Source organism: Gossypium hirsutum, chromosome A03 (genome assembly GCF_007990345.1).
Source record: "Gossypium hirsutum isolate 1008001.06 chromosome A03, Gossypium_hirsutum_v2.1, whole genome shotgun sequence".
NCBI classification, from domain to species: domain Eukaryota; kingdom Viridiplantae; phylum Streptophyta; class Magnoliopsida; order Malvales; family Malvaceae; genus Gossypium; species Gossypium hirsutum.
The window spans coordinates 8,139,833-8,152,243 of NC_053426.1; the positions used below are offsets into that span (position 1 = coordinate 8,139,833).

The 12,411-nt window shown below is 28.5% G+C and overlaps 2 protein-coding genes across 2 annotated transcripts; one reads left to right on the forward strand and one right to left on the reverse strand.

Annotated features, from left to right (window-relative positions):
• Window positions 1-5,892: 5,892 nt before the first annotated feature.
• On the reverse strand, window positions 5,893-6,932 carry LOC107887539 (osmotin-like protein). The gene has a single exon (XM_016811796.2). It carries the CDS (start codon window positions 6,888-6,890, stop codon window positions 6,138-6,140), a length of 753 nt encoding a protein of 250 aa, XP_016667285.2. The 5' UTR covers window positions 6,891-6,932; the 3' UTR covers window positions 5,893-6,137.
• A 4,317-nt stretch (window positions 6,933-11,249) lies between these two features.
• Window positions 11,250-12,144, forward strand: LOC107885939 (CLAVATA3/ESR (CLE)-related protein 46). Its single transcript, XM_016809708.2, has 3 exons — window positions 11,250-11,540; window positions 11,671-11,750; window positions 11,844-12,144. Exons 1-3 carry the CDS (start codon window positions 11,411-11,413, stop codon window positions 11,919-11,921), a joined length of 288 nt encoding a protein of 95 aa, XP_016665197.1. The 5' UTR covers window positions 11,250-11,410; the 3' UTR covers window positions 11,922-12,144.
• Window positions 12,145-12,411: the final 267 nt, after the last annotated feature.

Below are 12,411 nucleotides of genomic sequence, written 5' to 3' on the forward strand. Positions count from 1 at the left end.
TTTAAAATTTTTACATATATATTTAGATTTTCTAGAATATTTTTATTTATAAAAAATATTTTAACATAATTATTATTTTTAATAATTTATAATTCTTTTTAAGATTTAAAAAGAATTAGAATTATTGTTAAAATTTTTTAAAAAAAAAATTAAAATGATATTTTAGCTATAGTTCATGGACTATATTAATAATTAACCATTTAAATTAATGTTCGACATACGTAATTATTCAATAAATAAAATTAATAGAAGGGGCTAATTTGACATTTTAAAATGTATGAAGGTTAATTTAACTTTGTTTTCATTGCTTTTTCAAAAGTGGTTTTGCTAGGTAACAATGTTAAATAAACAGTTTTTTGAAGTTAAACGTTAGGAAAAAAAATTGGAATCAAGTGCGATTTTAATTCCTATATAATCTAATGTATTCTATGTAATATTTATACTGAGTATACATATATTTGTTTATTGAAAATTATTTTAAATATATATTATTATTTATTTAAATTTATAATGGCTATAAATATATTAAAATTAAATTTTACAAAAAATTATTTAAAAATATTTAAATTTAAATTTCATATATCAAAATATTACTAAAGAGTTACAATAAAATATTTTTATATTTTTACTAAAATTTAAACATTATTTATTTTTTTCCTTTATAATATCATATATTCATGCTAATCTTTTTATAACAAAAACATGAGAAATTTGAAAGTGAGTAATCTAAATTTGTAGTTTTTTTTTTCTTCAATCAAGTTTTTATTTATTTATTACTTCAATCAAGTATGGTCAATATTTTTTCATTTTTGTAGGTTTTGTAAAATAGGGAAGAAAGTCTTGTAAAAAGACAATGATTTTTGGATTTCGACTCGAAAGTTTGATAAAATTTTTGAAGTTTTTTTGTAAAATTTTTAAATTTTTTACATATATATTTAGATTTTTATAATATTTTTATTTATAAAAATATTTTAACATAATTAGTATTTTTAATAATTTATATTATTTTTAAGATTTTAAAAAATTAGAATTATTGTTAAGAATTTTTAAAAAAATTAAAATGATATTTTAGTTATAGGTCATGGACCAAATTAGTAATTAACCATTTAAATTGATGTTCCACATAATCATTTAACAAATAAAATTAATAGAAGGAACTAATCTAACATTTTAAAATGTATGAAATTAATTTATCTATTTTTTTTAGTGAAGAGTCAAAAGACAAATTATTAGGTTGCTAATACTTTTTTACTCGCGAATTCAGGTCATTTAACTTTGTTTTCATTGCTTTTTCAAAAGTGGTTTTGCTACGTACCAATGTTAAATAAACTTGTAATAGTCGACTTTCAATGATGTTGGGAATAGTGGTTCGAGATCACTAAATTCGAAAAATAAGCTCGTAAATTTATTTATTTAATAATTATGAGCCAAATGTGATTTTTGAGAGATTTTTAAATTAGTAAATTGTGTTTTATAAAGATTTATTAAGTCAAGAAATTGAAGAAAATAGTTATCGAGATCTCAATTTTATAAATCGAGCCGTAAATATTTTTATAAATATTTATGGAGTATCAATAAGGTATTATTAAAATTTCGTCTGAAAATTTTAACGTTTGGGTGGTTAATTAAATAAAAAGGACTAAATTGAAAAAGGTGTAAAAGTTGCTAAAATGATTAAATAGCTCAATTGTCAAATGAGGAAGGACCTAAAGTGAAAATAATCCCAAAGTAGATGTTTTGGGCGGCAATAGCTAAGAAAAATAAGGAAAAGGGTGAAATGAGGGCAAAATTAGAAAATTGCCAAAATAAGCTAAATAAAAATGGGACCAAATTGGAATATCTAGAATTCTTTTCATTTTTCTTTATTTTCATCAGCTGAAAAACAGCCATGGAAGATGGTTCAGGCTGGTTTTCATTCTCTAGCTACATGTAAGTTTAATTCTTGCTTTCTCCTTGAAATTTCTATGTTTTTGGACTTTTACAATTGGGTCCAACTTACTATTTCATTAGTTTTTGATTTCATGGCTAGTTTTTAAAGTTATTATGGATGATTTCTGGAATAATATGATGAATAAACATAGAATTTAAGCTTTAATTTTGATATATGATAATTTTATCAAGTAAAATTGATGGAAATTGATTTTAGGACCTAATTGTGAAAATGTTTGGAATTAAAGTCTAGTGCTGAAATTATGATTCCCAAAAGTTATAAAGTAGTTTAAAGTGATAGAATAAAGTGTTAATTGAGAAAAATCAGCTCAATTGAGAGGCTAATTGAGTAGGGACGAAATTGTTATTTATTAAAAGCTTAGGGAAAAATGGTAATAAACAGCTTGCACTAAAACAATATTGGACAGCAGCAGTAGATTAAATTTGAAAAATCACCATAAATTTTAGAAATCGAATTAGAAGATTAGCAAAATATGAAATTAAAGCTTATTGAGTCTAGTTTTTCATAGAAGGAACAATGTAAGCAATGGATTTGTAAATAATGAGATATAATGAATTTTGTGAGACAAGGTCAGAATGAATACGGGTTCCCCTGTTCTGAATTTGAAAAATCATCAAAAATTGGAGAAAAATAATTAGGGAATTACACTTATATGATTAGAATTTTGAATGAGTCTATTTTCAAGAGAAATAAACAAGAACATTATTTGAATTTTGTACAAGGAGATAATTAATTCTTAGTAAAGAAGGGTTGGAACTATCAGACAACATAATAAGGGTGACTTTAATGAATAAACTATACTAATTGGCTAAACCAAAATTTTTTAAAATTTTATGGTAAAAATATGTGTGAGTCTAGTTTCAGGTAAAATTAACAGATCTTAATTTTGAGTTCTGTATCTCAAGATATAAATAATTTAGTGACTATGACTCAAATGGACAGCTTTGAATATACATATAAGTAAATAGTGAAATTATTGATAATGTTACTTATAAGCATATTATATAAATTCAAGGATATGGAATGGAGAGGAGGAGGAGGAAAATATGTATGAATATTCATCTAGCATGGCTAATTTGCATGTTTTAAACTCAGGGACTAAATTGAATAAAAGTAAAACTTTATGGAAAATTTTGTAAAAATTTCAGAAATGATCAAATTGCATGAAATTAATTATTTTATTATTTAAATTAAAAAATTGAATAAAATTATTAATTTAGTTCAAGATCGGGGAAAAACATGTTTTAGGGATTAAATTGAAAAGTGTTGAAATTATGGAAAATTCTGATATTTTATAGAATTCATGGGCTGTTATCGATATGTATGAGAATAATAGATGGATATAAGGATTAAATTGCAAGAATTTTATTTTCCTGACCCTAAGGATGCAATCATCATTAAATAAAAGTTCAGGGGCAAAATGGTAATTTTTCCTAGAGCATTAATTAAATGCATTAGAATATGAAATGAATGAAAATGATGATCAAATTTATTTATAAAGATCCGGACGACTCAAATAAGAGACTTGATCGTGGAAAAGAAAAGATATCGGATTAATGAAATTATAAACACAAACAAGCAATGAGATAAGTTTGTGTAACTTGAATTGTATTTTTAAATACTTGAAATATGTGGTTATGTGATGAAAATATGATTTGAATGTTGAATTCATGATAATTGATGAAATATTGATAATACTCGATATAAATTGAAAATAAATCCTGGTTGAATGGAATGAAATTCGATGGCTCATTGGAAAAGGAATTGATGGTAAAAAGGATCAAGCCCCGACGGGTGATCCTATTTTGATATAGCCCTCCCGAAGAATATGTGAAAAATAGATTTAGCCAGGACGGGTAATCCGAATTAGGGTCTGAAATTAGCCTGGACTGGTAATTCAGATCCAAGCTCATTAGAGTAATTGTCGTTGCAGGGGATTTAGCCTGGACTGGTAATCCCGCTATAAGAATGAGGTTCGCAGGAGTGTGCTTTCTGAAATAAAATGTGTAAGACCATGGTTGAAAGATACCTTGGCAACATGATATGAAATGTGTAAGACCATGGTTGAAAGACACCATGGCAACATGATATGAAATGTGTAAGACCATGGTTGAAAGATACCATGACAACATGATATAAAATGTGTAAGACCATGGTTGAAAGATTCCATGGTAACATGATATAAAATGTGTAAGACCATGGTTGAAAGATACCATGGCAATGTGACATGAAAAGAATAAGACCATGGTTGAAAGATACCAATATGGCAATGTAACATGAAATGAACAAGACCATGGTTGAAAGATACCATGGCAACCTGACAGAAAATGAGTAAGACCATAGTTGAAAGACACTATGGCATCATGTCGAAGATAAATAAGACCGTGGATGGGAGATGCTATGACATCAGTTGAACAATTGATATTCAGGTAATATGTATCAGATGATGAATGGTTATATGAAATGGTTCTGTGAAATGTTTACAAGAATTGGTCATATGGAAATATATGTACAAAATAGTTGAATGAAATAATTAAGAAGATAGATAAATGAAATAAGTAAAGGTACATGAAATTTAATTTATGTTAATTTTAATATGAACTATTACCAAAATAAATATACATAAGATATATGGAAATTATGGTGCATGAAATATTGATATAACGAAATGAATGATATATGCTTATGAAGAAACAGTAAGAGAATAATATGTCTCGTGACATGTACATATATGATTATCTTTGATATGTTGATACAAGGAAATTATGTAAGTAAAAACAATTATTAAACTCAAGTGTGACATGTCGAGAAAATAAGTATATCAATGTTGAATTTATATGAAATATGTACTAGTATACTAACAGTGTTGTTGTTTGATGCTTATACAAGGCCAAACTGATGATTGAATAGTAATATATTTATTTATATGATGCATTGAATCGGTAAGTATTTAATTGAATTTTTTTTAGGTGATCTGCAAATTCTAATAATGCTCCGAAATCCTGTTTCGACGACGGATACGGGTTAGGGGTGTTACACAGCTTTTTGAAGTTAAACCTTAGGGAAAAAAACTTAGAATCAAATGCGATTTAAATTCTTATATAATCTAATGTATTCTATGTAATATTTATAGTCAGTATTAGAGCTGATCATGGGCTGGGTGGCCCGGCCCGGCCCGAAGGCCCGTCCGAAAAATGAGAGGGTTTGGGTAAAAATATAGGCCCGAAAAATGGGCTTGGGCAAAAAAACGAGGCCCGTTTAGAAAACGGGCCAGGCCTCGGGTAAGAGTTTTTTGGCCCGAGCCCTGCCCGACCCGGCCCGGCCCGAATTATATATTAATATATATTTTTATTTTATTTTTAATTATTTTAAATTTTTAATATAACCATTTTTTATTATATTATTAATTTGTGTATTGTTTTAAGAATTGTTTTAGTATTATTTTTATTTGTTTTAATATTTGTTTTTATGTTTTTAAATATTTGATTTATTATATTTTTAAATTTTTTTATTTAATGAAATAAAAAAAATTAATATGGGCCAGGTCGGGCCGGGCTCGGGCTTAGTAATTTTATTTCGGGCCGGGCTTGGGCAAAATTTTAGGCCCATATTTTGGGCCGGGCCGGGACCAAGCCTAGTAGACGGGCCTAAAAATTTATATGGGCCCAACCCGAACCCGACCCGGCCCGGCCCATGATCACCTCTAGTCAGTATACATATATTTTTTTATTGAAATTTATTTTAAATATATGTCATTATAAATTTAAATTTATAATGGTTATAAATATATCAAATATATTCAAATTAAATTTTATAAAAAAATACTTAAAAATATTTAAATTTTATATATCAAAATATTACTAAAGAGTTACAATAAAATATTTTTATATTTTTACTAAAATTTAAACATTATTTATTTTTTTCCTTTATAATATCATATATTCATGCTAATCTTTTGAGCCTGTATTACTTAAAAAGACACAAATACAATGAACCGAAACTAGAAAAGAAGAAACCCAACAAAGCTACATGTATTTCATTTCAAACCTAAGCATACCTTAACTATTACAGTTCAACACCAGTGATTCTTCAAACCAACGTACAAACATACAACACCAGACATTTATATGTGTGTATAACTAGAAATTAACGTAAGTTGGTTCCTTCATCTTTGTTTGCTTTGTAGTTAATGGCAGAATATAACCTTAAGTTCACGTGGCGAAGAACAGTCGTGCATGAGCGAAGGGCTGTCATGGGCATACGTAAACGTCGCGGGGCAAGCCTGCTTGAAAAACTGGGAATAACCCGAAGGCTTACACGTTTGAGGACTATTGTAATTGTTCCTGCAACAAAGCTCGTCCGTACCAAAGGCTTCGCACCCACTCTTACAACCCACCACCGGACCCTGTCCTGGCGCCGGCCTCAGCTTCAACACCTCCGGACACGTCTCCAGCAGATTGACCCTGCACCCGACCACGGGACAAACGCCTTTGCCCTCGTGCGGTGTCAACGTCATGGGAACGTTGAAACCGTCCACGAGGCTGACCTCGTAGGAAGACAGGTCCTTTTCGCCTCCGTGGTGGAAGCTGAACTGCGCCAGCGTCACTGGGGAGGCGCCGCCAAGCCCGTTGCACTCTAAACGGTGGCCGCAGTCTCCCGTGGCACAAGAGAAACGGCCGTTGTCGTAGGTACAGCCTGTTCGAGCCCAGATGCGGCCGGACCAGTGGGCAGTGGGTGCGGGGAAGGAGCGGTGGGTCAGTGTTGGAAGGGCAAAGCCGCCGCGTTCGAGGACCGGATAGCCGGCGTTGGGTTGGATAGCTGGGTAAATGGTGAAAGGACAGTTGTTAACGATTGTTAAAGTAAGAGCAGGTGGCTGAGCATTAGCAAAGCTGCATAAAAGGAAAAGAGTAGCACAAAAGAACAAAGGAGAAGAAGCCATTGTTTGAGCTCATGAACAAGACATGGAATTTTGAGGTTCTTATATACAAGTAAAAATTCAAAAGGCCTAAAATATTTTATATTAAAAAAATTAATTGAATTATTAATTTATAGAAAAGATAAAAAAAAATACAAATTTTTTATTAAATTAGAAGAAGTATAAACTTCAGAAGTTTTCTTTTAATAAGTTATTTTTTATTATATTTAATTTTGTTTAAGGAAATATGAAATGCTTTAAAGAAATTTAAATAATATTTCCCCACCACAGCTTTAAAGCCCACTTATATGACCCAAGTTTAACGCGAAGAAGAAGTGAGTGTATAAATTTGTTGTTAGTGGCATTGGGCGTTTTAACTTATTTAATAAAGATCGCATTGCATGCAGGTGGCGGCTGAGGATTGAGACCTGCAAAAAAATGGGCAGACTCCAGAGAATAAAGCTGATTTCAGACTTTTATGATGCTTAAGGGCTAAGTTAGGCTAAACATTGCTTTTTCATCCTCTTTTTCCCTTTTTTTTCCGACTACTTAAGAATCTTTAACTTCAATCTAATCAGATCTTATCAGCCGGATTTTAACTTTGGCTTTATCCATATACTATATTAAGGTAAGATGAGTTGTTATCATTAATTAATTAATTGGATATTAGCTAAAATACTATTGTGGTTTAAACTTACAAATAGAAAATTAAATATTAAGGCGGATGTTTTTGTTTTTATTTTTTTAAAATAATTTCTATAACAATAGAAAATAATACCCACCTAATGAAATTTAAACTTAAAACACAATCTTTTTTTAACACCTTTATTTTGTTTTTTTAGCTTCAATTCCTTTTTTTATATTATATTTGTTTCCATTCACAAGCAAGTGGCAATAATCTAATTTTCTTTTAAGATGTTTCTTTTAGGAATATAATTGCAAATATTACATTTGAATACTTTACTTTTTCTTTTTTTTTTAGAAAAATACAACATAAAATGGTTACATCAATTAGCACATATTAAGCTAAATTAGAGTCATTACAATCACTAGACAACAACTGTTATATTGAAATCGGTGGAGCTTCAAATAATTGGAGCAAGGAGAGTTTTTAAATATTGTATATATATTTAACCATGTAATCCGTCATACTATTTTTTTTCTCAAAATATGATGTACTCTTACTTCTCAATTCCTATGTAGCAACTAAATTCTACCAAACTACTTTATAATTATATCTAAAAAAACATACAACATAATTGCATTTGTCAAAAGAAAACATATTAACATGATTCCATGTGTGTTAATAATATAATGGAAGATAAAAACATAATTCTCCAACATCAAACAAATAAATGTGAAAAAGGAAAAAAATAAAATAAAATAAAGGAGAAGATTACTTGTAGCTCATAATTGATTAATTTTATATGTTATGTGCTTGCTATTTTGAGAGGTAAGTCGATTTTTCATAAGACAATTAAACTAATAATTCGAAGAGAAATCGATTTTAAAAGTTTATACTAAAGACTTAATTCCATTAAAACGTCTATAACTTCAATGTAAAATTTCAATGAAAATTATATATTTTTTAATTTAAGCTCTGATACCATATGAAAAAAATTTTAGATTTAAAAATTATGCAAATAAAATCCTTAAAATTACATAATCAATTATTTTAAGATCTTTAGAATAATATGATTTCACAATTGCAAGAAATACTTGATGTAAAATTGGAGTTTACCATTAAACTTGACGAAGAACACGAGCACACGATAAATTGATTTCACATTTTGACTTTTTCCTTTAATTACACAAACCTTAAGTAATGACAACTATAATTTTTATGTGTATTTGTGTGTGTATGTGTGGAACTCTATAGGTAGATGGAAGATCAATTTATAATGATCAATTTTCAATCTGTTATGTCCATCAAATAACCAAATGAACGAATAAGATTCAACTTATATTAAAAGTAAAAATCCTATCCCTTTTAAATTGGGCCACATAATTTTAAACTTAATTGGGTCTATAGTAACGAGCTAAAAAATTTTACAATTATAACTTGCAATAGTAAAGCAAGAAGTCCTTGAACTTTTTTCAGAAAAAGAAAGAAAGAGTAATTAAGCTATTTTTTTTATATTCAATTGGATATTTGAACTATCAAAATATATAAAAAATAAAAAAATATTTGTTAAAGTTAACAAGTACCCTTTTTTGAGGTTAACACAAAGCGGTGAAAATAATAAAAGTTCATTAAAATCAATAAAAATTATGAAAAAATCTAAAGAAAAACTATTAGAAATTATAAAATTATTAAAAATAAATTTTTTTAGAACATATTAGAAAATTATAAAAATATATAGAAAATTATAAAAATATAAACACTTATAAAGGTATTAAAAATTCTAAAAAATATAGAATGAAATCTAATTTTTTTATAAAATTATATAGTTTTTTTAAATAACAAAATAGAACTTATAAAAAAGATATAAAATTATTAAAAATATAAAAACTAATAAAAAATGTATAAAAATTAAAATTTAACCAACGACGGCAGTTGCTCTATCATCAAGCTGGTCAGCTTATTCTACTTAAATCACGACCGCATTTTAGCTCCACCTTCAGTTGCTCTATCATCAAGCTGGTCAAGCTGTTGGGATGCCATGGCACCAATAAGAAGTTAAAAAAAGACATAAAATCGTGAATGTTAGAGAAGAAGTTGGAAACAAGCACTATGAATCTAGGTTAAAGCTTATCAAGTTTGCCTCATCGTTGAATAATCCTATAAAAAATCATCACGGTGGAAGAGAATTATAGGCCGTTTAGACGTCGTCACTGTTTTTGACAATTGAAATGATTAAATCATAATTTTTGTGTTATAAATTTTATTTTTAAGTATTTTTTAATGTTGTTAGTTTTAAAAAAAAATTATATTTTTATATATATTTTTATTTTAAGGGGATTTTTCTGATTTTTTATAAAATTTTATTTTTTATAACTTTTCTACTATTTTTATAATTTCTATTTTTTTATGATTTTTATTGTTGTTATTTTTATAAATTTAATAGTTTTCTATAAAATTTGGGGAACCTTTGTTATCTCTCTCAATTTTGATATCGAGAAATTTGCTTAGCTTTTTAAATCCATATATTTTTTATTTGTATAATAATAAATTTAGTCTTTAAAGTTTACACATTTCCTTAATTTAGTCTTAATTTAATAAATTTAACCCATTACGTTTACACAAAATATATAAATATTATTATTAGAATTGAAAATAAATACTATGCTTATCCATCAATTTAAAACCAAGGAAATAGCTAAAAGTTCCAGAATTCTTGCATTTAATTTGAAGGGTCATTTGTTTGGTTCATATTTAATCAATTATTTATATACTTCCTGTAGGAATACTCCATGTTCGTAATTTATTCATATGTATTCTTCCTAATTTCCCTTATTTTGTTAATAAATAGATATAAGTGGAAGCCTTTGAGGAGGCAAAGCTGAATTGAATTAGACAGAAGCATATAATTCTGCAACAACAAATGATTGAGATTCGATTCTATAATACAAAAATTATTATAGAATAATTTTTGTTCTGATTTTAAACAGATTTATTCCCCTATCTCATGACAAATGGAAAACATGCAATACGATTCACCACCTACGTTAGGAATAAAGAATAGACCCGAAAGCCAGACTATGTTAAGGGAAGGCTACAATAAATGGCAATGGCATCTTACATTTGTTGAACCCAACTGGAATCTCACTCATGATTATTTTTGCCCAAAGGATAAAATTAATTTTTTTGAAATACGTAATTAATACTAAAGCTTCTTAAAATGCTTTAGATTGAACATATTTTATTTTAAAATTTATTTAATAATAAATATAGGTAAAGTGATAATAAATTTGTATTATAATATCATATTAAACCCATGTTTAATCTTTATTTCTGTAATTTTAATCATTTTAAACAAAAATATCATCGTAATAATATTAATTATAGTTTAAAATAAAGATATTTTTATAATTTTATAATCGAATTAATAATAAAGTGGTATAAAGAACGTTAAAATTACCTTTTGATTCTCCAAGAATTTATAATATAATTCTAATTCCCTTCAATTTTTTTCTCCATTTGCCCCTAATCCTATTCCATATATCAAGTTTTTAAGTCTTAAAATATTTTCAGTGCCATTGCGCGACTAACATAACATACACTACATCAACTCGAGATATGAAAATTCACTGGCGCGTCCCCACACCCGCGCCAACAGCAAGATTTAAAGCACTCAACAAAAATTAATACCATCTAACTATTTATATCATGGATGCAATGATAGATGAGAAATGATAACTTAGAGGAAAGTCAAATCCACAATAACCATAAACACAGATTTTGTCAAACTTGTTCATAATGCCATATGATTCTCCAGCACCTTTAACAAACATTCTTAAATCTATTTTCAAGTTTGGTTATGATTACAAAAAAAAAAATGCATCAATAAAATGCTCCTTCATTCTTGTAAGATAATCAAAGCATGCAGCATATTTCACTACCTATACATAAGATGAGAGACCATGTTCTGATCTACCTTCTACTAGCATGGCTCCTGCTTATACATTATCAACTCCAGGGATCCGATATCAGTGTTCAAGCTATTGACTCAGGCAATCTTAATCCCCTATCCCTCCCTCCCCCTTCTTGGTTTTAGCAATCAATGCATCGCATACAACTACATGAAAAAGGCTTTACTTGTAGCTTCTAAATTCTAATGCATTTGTGTTTTTTTTTCTATAGGGCCAACAGTTCACTTCAAGTTCAGCACACGTAGAAGCCTAATGCCAAGGTCACGTGTTAGAAATGCATTACCTACCTGGGTAACCTCTATGTAATCTCTTTTTATCGTAGCTAGTATAACAAAATCCATTCACTAAACAACTACTTGCTACTATAAAATGATGAAAAAACAGGTTGAAATGAAGAAGATTCATAAATCCCCATCCAGCCCCAACCCAGTCAAAAATCTCCGGTCACCATCTAAACACTAAGGTGATACAAAACAGAGTGGAAGTCAGATGTCTCTATGTAGGTTTTTGTGCTTGTACAAAAATGAATTTTACCTCGAAGGTTCATGTGAGAAAGCAAGTATTGATGTACTCGTATATGCTTCTATTATGTATTAAACGTTCTACACGAGTTTGTTCTGGTTCTCTCACCTAGTAAAGGGTAGTTTTGTTTGTGATGGTATGTTCGGTTTTCTTCAGTCAGAAGGTAATCCTATCTCGATACAATATTCTACAATATAGTGCTTCTAGTCATTGCAGCTACACAAAATGCATGTTTGACTATCCAATGTTTGCAGAAATAAACACTCATCTTTCACACATGAAAGGAAATGCGGGCTTTCAAACCTTGACTGACTGTAAGTAAATATGTCAACAAGTGGCTCCTCAGGTGACTGAAACAATTTTAAACAAAGAACTGCTGACAAATCTTCATGAGTGAGGAAATCAATTATTAGAAGAAAAATCATGCTAC

Bases quoted from the DNA above. Each gene is read 5' to 3' on its own strand.
- LOC107887539 (XM_016811796.2), bottom strand. From the start codon at position 6,890: ATGGCTTCTTCTCCTTTGTTCTTTTGTGCTACTCTTTTCCTTTTATGC.
- LOC107885939 (XM_016809708.2), top strand. From the start codon at position 11,411: ATGCAGCATATTTCACTACCTATACATAAGATGAGAGACCATGTTCTG. The intron at 11,541-11,670 runs GCAATCTTAATC...TTTTTTCTATAG, and splicing joins TGTTCAAGCTATTGACTCAG to GGCCAACAGTTCACTTCAAG. The intron at 11,751-11,843 runs GTAACCTCTATG...ATGAAAAAACAG, and splicing joins GAAATGCATTACCTACCTGG to GTTGAAATGAAGAAGATTCA.